We start from the raw sequence: 12,620 nt of genomic DNA on the forward strand, positions 1-12,620 counted from the left end.
TGGTCATTTCGTGGGACATCCTTCACCTGAGACTGAGATTTCTGAACAGAGATTTAGGGCAGATCCAGAAGAAACTATAAACAGAACATCCCAGTTACTGGGCATTTTCCAAATTGGAAGAAAATGACGAAGGCCCAGGTGACTTTTGGTTTGTTTTATGTTTGATTCCCTTGTGAATTTGTGGAGGCCTGAAAAAAAATCAGTTCATTTAAATGAAAAGTGTACCTTGGGAAAAATGAGTTCTGGGGAGAAATAAATTTAGGCCATACCTTCAAAATCAGGACAAAGTACAATCGGGAATGTATTGTTCCTAGAGTTCATACGACGTGACCAGTGTTGGAATGTAATGTGTGGCTCTGCAGGACCTTGTTGGTCAGCTGTCGGCCACACCCACAGACTCATGATGAGTTATGTGATACGCAATGACCCTGGGAGAAGGCACATCAGTTCCTCGGGTGATGTCACTGTCTCATGGTACTTAAGTCTTAGGAAATATCTTTGATGATTTCTTTCTAGAGGTGATGGTGGTGACTCTGTGTTCATAGCATTTTCCTAAGAGATGTACAAGCAGGCTGTGTATGGTTCTTATATGATTATTCTGAGTGCCCTGAGGGACTAGACCAAGTAGAATTCAGTGGACACAGGTTTTCAGAAGACCACAGCCTGGTGACTTACATACCCACACTTGTTCCTGGCTGGGTTTATCTTTGAATAAAACCTGAAGTGTCCAGGAAAATGGAAGATTTGCATGGTTTCTTAAGGTCATCTGTGGACAGACTGCTGAACTGGTGCTTGAGTACAGACTTGGCCACAGGGAGTCAAGTTCTGTTGTTCGGTAATGTCTTGGGTTGCTGAGATCCATAGTGTACTTTAGAACTTCACCTTATCTCAGAAAATACAGGGTCCTTCCCTGTTCAAAATCTGGTCATGACTATACTTTTCATGACCAAAACACTAAGTATTTGTGTAGATAGGAAAGAGTCAGATATTGTTATATTTATTTGAAATACAGTTAGTGAACTACATTGAAAAGAACTCATCTAAATATTGAAACTAGCAAAATAATACATAATCATCAATGTGATGTTTGGTCAGTTTAAATATTAACCTTTGAAGCAATGACATCTGATCCTGGTGTGGCTATTGTCCCATTCAAAGAGGTATCATTATTTTTGAGTGAGGATGGTTATTGTATTGACACTAAATTTGAAATTCCAAGTTGATAAAGCTATTAAAAATGAAATCACTGATCAAGTAATACAGAAAAATTAACCAGAAAAAGTTCAATTGCTTATAAAATTTTGACAACTGAAAGAGAATACCCTCTAAATGTAGTTATTACCTCCTACCTCCTTGTCGCCTTTATTTTAATTACACAAATAACTCACTGTGGCACAGTAAAAGGTATTATATATATTCGGCCTTTGTCTCTGGTCCCTGGCACAGAGTACCTAAAACCTTTGTAATTCCCTGAGTGGTAGCAGTGTCTCTTTTTATTCATAACAAGCCCCTCTGAGCCACACGTGAGTTTATGCCAATGAGGTGACACAGGGTGGGCCCCTAACAGCTTCGGGATGGGGGCTGATCTCTACGAAGACCAAGCCTTGATTAGAGGGTTGGAACTTGCAGCTCTGCTCTGACCTTCATGGACAGGAGAGGGGCTGGAGACTGAGCTCGAGCCCTAGTAGCCAGCGATTTAATCCGTCAACAGAGCCCAGCAGGGTTCAGAGAGCTTCCAAGTGGGCAAGCACAGCCACCTGCTGGGAGGGCGGTGCATCCCAGCTCCGCTGGGACAGAGGCCCCTGGACCTCTTCACGTGGCTGTTCATTTGTATCCTTCATAATAAACTATGCCAGTAAGTTTAACATTTTCCGGAGTTCTGTGAGTTCCGGCAGATTATCAAGCCTAAGTGGGGAGGCTGTGGGAATCCCTGAAGTTGTCGCCAAGCTGGACACAAGTGCTAGGAACCTGGGACTTTAGACTGGTGTGTGAAGCGAAGGCAGTCTTGTGGGACTGAGCCCTTTCACCTGGGGAGCCTGATGCTAACTCTGAGTTGTTAGTGTCAGAACAGGATTGAATTGTAGGCCGTCCATTTGGTGTCAGCGGATTAAGAGAGCTGGAGAGTTGGTACTGGAAAAGATACCATGTACTTGGTGTCAGAAGAAAAGCCCAGACTTCTGGATACTTTTTCAATGTAAAAGACTCAAATTATATAGTATCCATAGTGAGAAAACAAATCTTCCTTCCCCACCCCATACTTTTACCTCATCTGCTAGCACATCATTACCAAATGTTTATTGGTAATGTTTTACATGTAAAACACACACACACACACACACACACACACATGATTTTACATGTTTAATTGACCTTTTTTCCACGAGTAGACTCATAGTACATTGTTCTGATGTCACAAGCACATAGCTCAGTGATCGACAAGTAGGTGCTGAAAAGCGTGCAGACGACCTCAGGTGAGCAAGAGGATTTCATGGCCGCACATTACAGAAATTTGTGAGTTGCTGAAATGAATGGATGACTGAATATTTTAATAGGACTTTGCTTCTTTCACAATATATTGGAAAAACAGGAATATAGGTGGTGAAAAATGAGCAGAACAACTTCCTTCACCTTCCTTTTGAATAGGGAGAAACCCGGTCCTTCCCCTTGGGTCTCTCCATTGCTCACACGCCACTACCACACTCACAGCACTTCTGACACCAGCTGTGTGGGAGTTTTCTCCCACCAAGCAATTCTCTGACACCCACCGTGCGTCCTACAATTTAACTCAATCCGGACACTGTCTACCTGGAGGTTGCATCAGGTCCCACAGGCTAAGGGTTCAGTCCCATTAGAGTGTTCTCCACTTCAGATGCCAACCGAAAATAGTTAAGTCCCAGGTTACTTGCAACTTCTGTCCGACTTGGCTACAAATCAGAGGTTCCCGAAACCCCCTCCTTGGGTTCAGTTAACTTGTTAAGAATGGTTGACAGAACTCAGGGAAACACTTACTTACATTTACTAGTTTACTGTAAAAGATGTGAAGGATATGGATGAACATTCAGATGGAAGAGGTGCCCAGGGGAAGGTATGTGGGAAGGGACACGGAGCTTCCACGCCCTCCGTGGGGTGCGACACCCCCAGCACCTCCACGTGCTCAGCAACCCAGAAGCTTTCTGAACCTGATACTTACCACATAGGAATTGACAAGCATTTCAGGAGCCTTGCGTCAGGAACCAAATAACTATTAGAACAAAAGATGCTCCTAGTGTTCTTATCACTCAGGAAACTGCAAGGGTTTTAGAAGCTCTGTACTGGGAATCAGGGACAGGCCCTTAATATATTTTCTATTATCTCACACCTTCCATTTCAATAACTAGAGACACACTTATATTAAACAGGACTGTGTTGTTACAGGGATCACTGACCCTGAAGGATGTGGCCGTGGACTTCACAAGGGAGGAGTGGCAGCTCCTGACCCCTGCCCAGAAGGCCTTGTACCGGGAGGTGACGCTGCAGAACTACAGCCACCTGGTGTCCGTGGGTGAGAATGCTCCCTGTGTCCCTTGGACAGCGCCTTTCCTTTCTCAGCTTCTAAACACTTCGTTGTGTCTGAGATGCTCTGAAGTAGATTTTCACTCCACAGCCTGGCCCCAGATGAGAAGGTTTAATCTCCTCTCATTTTAGCAGAAAGCCTTTAATTTGCAAACATGCAAATCGTGCAGTCGCTAAAGTGTACCATTCTCAGGGTCACAGATCCCTAGTGCAGTCTGGTAGGCCTAGTAAGTCTTCTGTCATCTCCCACGAACAGTGTACCAAGTTCGCAACCTAGATACACTTTCCAAGCTGGAACAGGGAGAACCGCCATGGACTTTAGAACACGAAATTCACAATCAGCCCCATCCAGGTCAGTGAGAGAGAACCTGCAGGAGGGGCAAGGCTGCAGAAATCACTTTGGTCCTTTAGAGAAGGAATCACAGTGGTGAGGGGGTCTAAGGATACAGAAATAGCCTCTGTGTATCCCTCCTCCCATACGAGACTCTTGCTGTGTGGGAATTTAGAGGAAAACATACCCCTTTATCTCTTCTTGGAACAAATTCTTGTTTATTTCCTCTTAGATGTCAGCTTTTTCCCCCTAGGATTATTCTTGCTTGGATTTTCAAATCGTCAGAGTATGATTCTGGGTTCCTTTCACGTCGCTTGCTATGAAATTCCTCCTTCTGTGTCTTTCTAAGAGGAAAGTTTGACTTCATCATTGTCCTCTGACTAATACACCTTCCTGCCCCTTTGGGAAATGTTTATTTCCTTTTATGACATCCAGCCATACCTTGGATGTCTTACTCTCGTGGTAACTGGTCTCTTAATGTACATTTATCTGCTTGCTCAACTTTTCTTTTTCTTTACTCTGAGTATCTTTAGAGTTATGTTTTCATCCTCTGCTCTGGCTCATAGGCTGTAAAACCTTACTTCCTTCAGATGTGTTGAGCTCTTATTCTCTGTGGAGACTCTCAGTTGACACGTCCTTAACACTGTCTAATACACATGCTGGTACCATATATTTCACATCTCCATGGCACCTCCTTGTGAGTTCCTACTTTTTGTGTGAGGAACTCGATTATCTTCCCTCCAAGAAAATCCCTTTTCATTGTCCTTTTTGAAATTCAGATTCTCTTGTACTTTCCTTTTTTTTTTTTTTCAGTGGAGGTACTGGGACCTGAACCCAGGACCTCATGCATGTTAAGCCTGTGTCTACCACTGAGCTGTTTCCCTCCCTGACTCTTGTACTTCTGTGCATCATAAATCTTGCCCATCCTGGCATTACCTTGAATTGTCTCTACTCCCTGAGCTCCTGTGTTTAAGGTCTTTGGTGTTCCCGTTCTTCGTTTAACTAGGAAAAACCTTTATAAAATTTCTCATTCTCAATTCCTAGCCTGAATAGAATCATAAAGCTTCATGCCCGCCTTTGTGTATTTGTTAACTCTAATCATTCTTTTAGTTCAACTGTAGATTTTGTTGCTGAATTCCTTTCTGATGACATTAAGTCCTAAGTGACCATATTACTATGACAGAGAAACTTCTCTACTGTGAAAGACTTAAGTCCCTACTCTCAAAGAGGAGGAGACAGAAATTTAACAAAACAAATACAGATTTTCAATTTTACAAGATGGAGTTAATGGAGACAGACGGTGATCATTACACAACATTATGAATGCATTTAATACTACTGAACTATGCACTCAAAAATGATTAAGATGGTAAATTTTGCATTATGTGTATTTTATCACACTGAGTATACATGGGAAAAAGTACACACATGCTATATCTGGTGGTGAAAAGGGCTGTAAACAGCAATTCATCAGCGTGTGTTAGAGTGGGTGGTGAGGCTGGGGCTCCTCTCTTAGGAGTAGGAATGCCTGTATAATCTAAGGTGCCTTTGAGCAGAGAGATGAGTTGTTATGAGGTTTCCTGGGTGAAGAGTGGAGAGAATGGGACGTTCACAGCAAAGACAAGAGCATGTTAGAGGAACATCAAGGAAGCCCATGCAGACAGAGCAGAGTGAGCAAGATAGAAAATGACAGGAGATGAGGTCAGTGGGGTCTTAGCTGGGGGCTGTCGATAGGTCAGTTGGTAATGTAGGGTCCTGTCATCTATTTCAAGGACTTGGTTTCACTCCTAATGGATTGAGAAACCTTTAGAAGGTTAAGTGTGGCAGTGACATGATATAATTTATGTTTCAGAGTATCACTCTGGCTATGGGTAGAGACTAGACGAATAGGCAGGTGTTGACGCAGAAAGTCAGATGGGAGACCTGGTTCTTGATGACTTCAGCCCGGCTTGAAGAGAGTACTGGAAGGTTCTGGATGAATAAAGGCTGATTGAATTTGCCATTGAACTAGATATGGGGTATCTCAGTTTCTTTGGGCAACTGTAACAGATTACCCCAAACTGGGTGACTTTAAACAGCAGAAATGTACTCTCTCACAATTGTAGGTGCCGGAATTTGGAAATCAAGGTGTTGGTGGGGCCATGCTCCCTTTTAAAGGTTTAGGAAAGAATCCTACTCGTCTCTTCCTCACTTCTGGGAGCAGCCAGAAATCTTTGATGTTCCTGAGACTGTAGACACGTCATTCCAGTCTTTGATCTCTGTCATCACATGGCCTTCTCCCTGCATGTCTCTGTGTGTCTGTAGCCGGATCTCCCTCTCCTTACAGGGACACCAGTCATTGGATTAGGGATGACTCTAATCCACTGTGGCCTCATCTTAACTGATTACACATACAAAGACACTGTTTCCAAATCAGGTCACATTCATAGCTACAAGGGGTTTGGATTTTTTTTTTTAAGCTTCACAATTGATCTTTATTAAATACCATTTATTTCTTAAGCTTAATGTAACTAGTTAGTTTAATAACTATTGAAAAAGATTATAAAATCCTTTAAAAATATTATATTGCTTTAACTATGAACTGATCATCATGTGTTCTCAATCTGGACACTAATTCAAAGCCAAGATAGACATTTGGCTATCGATATTCATTTTACACAACGAGTGAATATGTGTGTGTGTGTGTTTTAATGTAAGTATAGTCAATTTACAATGTTGTGTTAATTTCTGGTGTACAGCATAGTGATTCATTTACATATATATATATATATATATATATATATATATATATATATATATATTCCTTGTCATAGTCTTTTTCATTATAGGCCATTACAAGGTATTGAATATAGTTCCTTTTGCTATACAGTAGGACCTTGTTGTTTATTGGGGTTAGGATTTAAACATATCTCTTTGGAAGACATAATCAAACCCCAAGATGGAATGTGAAAGGAAAAAAAAAAGGTGGAAGATGATGCTAAGAATTTTTGGTAGAAGAGACAAAGTTTAGTGGGAAACAATTTCAAAGCAAAGGTTTTTTTTTTTTTTTCAGAGCAAAGATTTTTATGAGCAAAGCTAGGACAAATGTTCATGTAATATTTACAAATTAAGCTTTTGAACGTGTGAAATGTTTTTGCGCTAACTGAACGCTGTGCAAAGTTCACCGTGAATCGTAAATATAGGGCCTATTTGAGAAACTTGTAAGTAGCCTAAAGTGGTAGAGAGAGAATGGAGAATGACTGTGTCCTTAAGCACTGTGTGCAGGAGATACAGGTGGGTTTCTGAAGTACGAAGATGATGAGGAAACATGGCAAGAAAGTAGAACTGTGCAAGGCCGCGTACAAGACTGTTGAGACTGGCCTAAAACTGGCCATGTGAAGGCCACTTACGTCCTCAACCTTGTCAGTTCCTGGAGGTGGGAAGTCATTTAGCCATGTGAAGTGTGGCCGATTTTCTAACACTCAAACTGAAGGTAACCTTTGACACTTTTCTTCCTCAGTTTTTAGCTCTTCCAGTTCCTTCTCTGCAGCTCTCATTTCAGAACCCCATTCTTCCGTAGGATCGTCTTTCTCTTCATCCTCCAAATTCTTAGTTTCTATTTCCCCCTCAGTTACATTACTGTGTTTTTAACCATTTCCAAGAGATAAGAGTTAGTGCTTAATGGATGGAGTTTTTCAGTTGGGGAAGATGCAAAAGTTCTAGAGATGAATGGTGGTGACAGCTGCACAGCAGTGTGGACGTACTGAATGCCAGAGAACTGTACACTCAAATTGTTAAAATGGTAATATTTATCATATATATTTATAACTTTTATAAGCTTTTTTAAAAAAGAGAGATGAGGCACATTTATACCTGGAGTCTTTTTTATATTTGCTATCATAGGTTTTCCACTAAAGAGCCAGCTCACCCCAAGATTTTTTGAAGTAGTTTTATTCCATGTGATGCTCATGGAAGGGTTCATTGTTCTCTTTCCTAGAAATTGAGAAAGTGGCTGGTCTTGTGCAGCTGCACTGGCAAAACCAAAATATGCCGCAGAGGATGGAACAGTGTTATGGACAGGATGCATTTGGGAATATTATTCATTGGAGCAAAAATTGTTTTCCTTTAAAGCCAAATCATGATGTATTTGATTTACATGGAAAACCTTTGAAACCATATTTAGATGCAATCAGCCAGAGCAGTCGCTTTGACCCAGAAGAGCCTGCTGAGCTTGCTGCAGAGGGAAGAGCCTTGCTTCACGCTAGTCGTGAGCAAACTCATCCTGAACTTGAACATCAGCAAATACACAAAACAGAGAACACCTATGAATGTGCTGAATGTGGAAAAGCCTTCCTCAAGAAGTGTCGGCTCAACGAACATAAGAGAATTCATACAGGAAAGAAACCCCACGGATGCAGTGTGTGTGGGAAAGCTTTCTCCAAGAAGTTCAAGCTCACTGAACATGAGCGATCTCACAAAGGAGAGAAACCCCATGAGTGTGGTGAGTGTGGAAAAGCCTTCCTCAGGAAATTTCAGCTTACGGAACACCAGAAGACTCATACGGGAAATAAACCCCATGTGTGCGGTGTATGTGGGAAGGCATTCTACAGAAAGTCCAAGCTAATTGAGCACCAGAGAACTCACACAGGAGAGAAGCCTTATGAATGTACTAATTGTGGCAAAGCCTTCTGCAGGAAGCGAGAACTCATTGTACATCAGAGAAACGAAAGAGGAGAGAAACCCCACGGGTGCAGTGAGTGTGGGAAGGCTTTTTCCACAAAAACGCAGCTCATTCTGCATCAGAAAACTCACACAGGAGAGAAACCTTACACATGCAGTGAATGTGGAAAAGGTTTCATTCAGAAGGGCAATCTTAATATCCATCAGCGAACTCACACTGGAGAGAAGCCCTATGGATGCACTGAGTGTGGAAAGGCCTTCAGCCAGAAGGCCTGCCTCATCGCACATCAGCGATTTCATACAGGAAGGACTCCCTTTGTCTGTACCGACTGCGGAAAATCCTGTTCGCAGAAATCAGGACTCATTAAACATCAGAGAATTCACACAGGAGAGAAGCCCTATGGGTGCAGTGACTGTGGGAAAGCCTTCACGACAAGGACAACGCTGATTGTCCATCACAGAACTCACACAGGAGAGAGACCCTATGGATGCACCGAGTGTGGGAAGGCTTTCACTAACATATCCTACCTGGTTAAGCATAAGAGGACACACACAAGAGAGCAACATGTAGATACAGTGAAGGTGGAATGTCCTTCCACAAAGGGTCACAGCTTTTAGATTCCAGTGAACTCATGCAGGAGGAAGACCCTGTTAGTACGGTGACTGTATAGATACCTTCTGTGATCCCTCAGGGGGCTCCTAGCAGATAGGAATGTAGTCTTTGGGGGCCAGCCGATGTCAGATGTGCATCCTCAGGAGATAGAGTGTGTGTGCAGGAGAGAAACCTTATGAATGCAGTGAATGTGGTTATGCCTTCAGTGGTCAATCACATTTTATGTCACAAAAAACACATAGGAAAACACTGGTGCATTGTTTGGAAAAGCCTTGAGCAACAATGTCTAGCTGATGATACGGTGATGTATACACTGAAAGCCTGTGAGTGAGGAGCTTAGGGAGGCTGTGTTTTGGAAGATAGGCCCTGTCTCCCATCAGTCATTATTGGTGCGCTCACAGTGAGTAGAAATATAATGAAAGTGGGAGGGAAAGTCCTTGCCCTCAACAGGTGTCATTACATACTGGGGAGAAACTGTTGGAAGGCAGTGAATGGGGCAGGGTTCTCAGTGCCTCATCTACTAGCTGGTGAAATCATATAAAACTAGCACTGTGAACACACTAACTGGAATGCCTTTAACAAAATATTAAAGTTCTTTTGAAGCAAAGGCCTGTGAAAATGAGGAATATTTGAGGGCTTTGTTACCATTTCTCACTTCATTACACATTACGTAACCCACCTGATGTACATTTCTGGAGAGGAAGCCTCAAACCATATTCCTAGTCACTATGCTAATGAATCCATAATTTAAAGGAGATAGTCCACTCTGCATCACTGGTTTATCACACTATATTCACTTCTCCCAGTTGTGGATCCTTTTTCTTTTCTTTTTTAAAAAATTACCTTCAATACCTACCCAGTATCATATGATAATACTGTAAAGTATCCAAAGGTATGCATATGGAATTACATGATGATTAGTGGTCACATTTCTTTGACTCTGAATTTAACTTATGTAAGGAATTTATTTAAGGAATTTCTGGCATTGAAATTTTAGTGTAGGCCACTTTGAGTCAGATGTCAGTCAACCAACCAAGCAAACTGTGAGAGCCACTCTAATTGAGCTCACCCATTTAAGCCAGAATCAATTCATAGTAAGCCCATATTATTAAATTTGCTTGATCCAGAATTATAGTCCTTCCATCACAATGCCACGAATATTTCCCAGGTTTCTACTGAACACATAAACAATATATGAGAAAGATAAACACTCCACGACTACACTGGGTTTATCCAAAGAATGCAACGTAGGTTAAAATTTGTCTAATTTTTTTTTTTAATGGAGGTACTGGGGATTGAACCCAGGACCTTGTGCATGCTAAGCATGCGATCTGCCATGGAGCTATGCCCTCCCCCAGCAAATTTTACAAGCAATGTAAGTCACTGTATTAGACTGCTTTGGCTGCCACAACAAAATACCACAGAGCGGGTGGCTTAAATAACAGAAATTGTCTCATAGTCCCAGGAGCTGCAAGCCCCAGATCAAGTTCCAGCAGATAGTTTCTGGTGACACAGGGTTTTCTGGTTTCTCTTACAAGGACACTAAACTTACTGGATCAGAGCCCTACCCTTACAGCCTCACTGAATGTTCATTACTTACCTTAGGAGCCCCATCTCCAACTACAGGCACACTGGGTTTTAGGGCTTCAACACGGGAACCTGAGGAGATACAAACTCAGTCTGTAATTTTCCACCACTGGCCCCATTCTTTCCCCCTCTCCCCTGCCCAATTCATGACCTTGCATGGAAAATACACGCATTCCATCCCAACAGCCCCCAGAATCTTAACTCATTCCAACATTAACTCTGGTCTACAGTCCATACTCTCATCTAAATCAGATCTGGGTGAGACTTGAGGTACAATTCACCTGGAGGCAAAATTCCTCTCCAGCTTTGAACCCATGAAACCAGGTAAGTTACATGCTTCCAAAACACTATGGTGGGACATGGGTAGGATAGACCTTCTCATTCTAAAAGCAATCGTAAGGGAAAAAAAGAGTGACAGTTGCCAAGCAAATCCAAAACCTAGAGAAACAAATTTTACTAGATTTTTTAATTGAAGTATATTCAGTCTGCAATGTTATGTCAATTACTGGTGTACAGCTCTTAGATCTTAAGGCTTGAGACTAATCGTCTTTGGTTCAATGGTAATTTGAATTTATTCATTTTATTATTTTTAATTTTTTTGCGAGGGGGGAGGTAATTTTTTTCATCTTTTTTAAGTGGGGGTACTGGGGTTTGAATTCAGGATCTCGTGCGTGTTAAAACACGCGCTCTATCACTGAGCTATACCCACTCCTTACTTGTAGGTTACATTGTAGGTGAGATTCATAACACTTGGCTGTAATGAGAAAAATCAAACCAGCAACTTTACTTCTACATTCTCTACACCAGTAGAATGTACGGCTTCACGAAGAAAGATGTTTTTGTCTGCGTTTCTACCTTTTGTATTTCCAGCAAGCAGAAAAGTGTTTGCCACATAGTAGGCATTTCATAAACATCTGCTCGGTGAATAAATGATTAACCCCTTTAGTTCGAAGGCTCTCTGAGCCTGGTTGTATAATTACAGGGAGTGCGGTGTGCACTAAGAGCTCTCAGTTTAATCAGTTGGGCTGCAACATTGAACAGAATCTCTTCCCTTTCTCCGAGGTTGGGGGGAGGAGGACAGTAATTAGATTTATTTTAATGGAGGTACTGAGGATTGAACCCAGGACCTCTTACATGCTAAACGCTCCCTCCCCACTCAGCCCTTGATTCAAAAGTATTTTCCATCTTTGTAGAAGGAAACCTTGCCCTACCTGGGGCTCCTCCCACCCACATTGGAGGTGAAACCACCCTTCTCCGTTGGCTTTGCCCCTTTTGCCAATCTCTGATGAACCGTGTTCCCATTTTCCACACCCGTCATAACGAGAGCTGTATAATCCTGCCGTTTTACCCACTGTCAGACCAGTGCCTTCCTTAGGGGTTCTCCAAACCCTACAGCGGCTTCAAAGCCCCGCCCCCACCTCCCACCCCAGTCAGCATTCCTAGGACACTTGTCGGTTCTCCAACTGTAGCTTGGTTCGGCTCGGGTTCCCTCCCTGTTGAACGTCCCCTTGAGACGGTCGCACTCACGTAGCTTCTCTCTATCCTTTAAATCAAAACGCCTAAACGCCTGCGACATCTCTGCCCACCCCGCAGAGAGATCAGGGCAGGTCTGAGTTTCTGAGAAGCTAAGCGTTTGTGTAGCGCCCCTGGCGAATGTTGCAAAATCGAGGCCTGGTGGGTCAAGTGGCCTGGAAATGGGTTGATATAGGTCATTTTTCAATAGCTTTTGAAAATCACCGTTTTGTACCTTCCCGCGAAAGGCCGAAAGAGGAAGACCTTGCCCGCCGTACGGCAATACCTGAGAAAATGGCGGCTCCCGGTCAAGATCCTCGAACCGGGCGCGGCAATACTACGTCACAGAGGGACTGCGAGGAGCCA

General features: G+C 42.7%; 1 protein-coding gene and 1 long non-coding RNA gene across 2 annotated transcripts; one reads left to right on the plus strand and one right to left on the minus strand.

Moving 5' to 3' along the window:
- Positions 1-9,762, plus strand: LOC105080534 (uncharacterized). Its single transcript, XM_045506889.1, has 3 exons — positions 1-138; positions 3,415-3,541; positions 7,860-9,762. The coding sequence occupies exons 1-3, from the start codon at positions 124-126 to the stop codon at positions 9,158-9,160; spliced, it is 1,443 nt and encodes a 480-aa protein (XP_045362845.1). The 5' UTR covers positions 1-123; the 3' UTR covers positions 9,161-9,762.
- LOC123612924 (uncharacterized) lies at positions 58-12,555 on the minus strand. The gene is made up of 3 exons (XR_012509360.1): positions 12,490-12,555; positions 10,756-10,814; positions 58-188 (listed from the first exon to the last, which is right to left on the minus strand). It is a non-coding gene; the product is annotated as an uncharacterized LOC123612924 (long non-coding RNA).
- Positions 12,556-12,620: the final 65 nt, after the last annotated feature.

Source organism: Camelus bactrianus, chromosome 9, assembly GCF_048773025.1.
Source record: "Camelus bactrianus isolate YW-2024 breed Bactrian camel chromosome 9, ASM4877302v1, whole genome shotgun sequence".
Classification (NCBI taxonomy): domain Eukaryota; kingdom Metazoa; phylum Chordata; class Mammalia; order Artiodactyla; family Camelidae; genus Camelus; species Camelus bactrianus.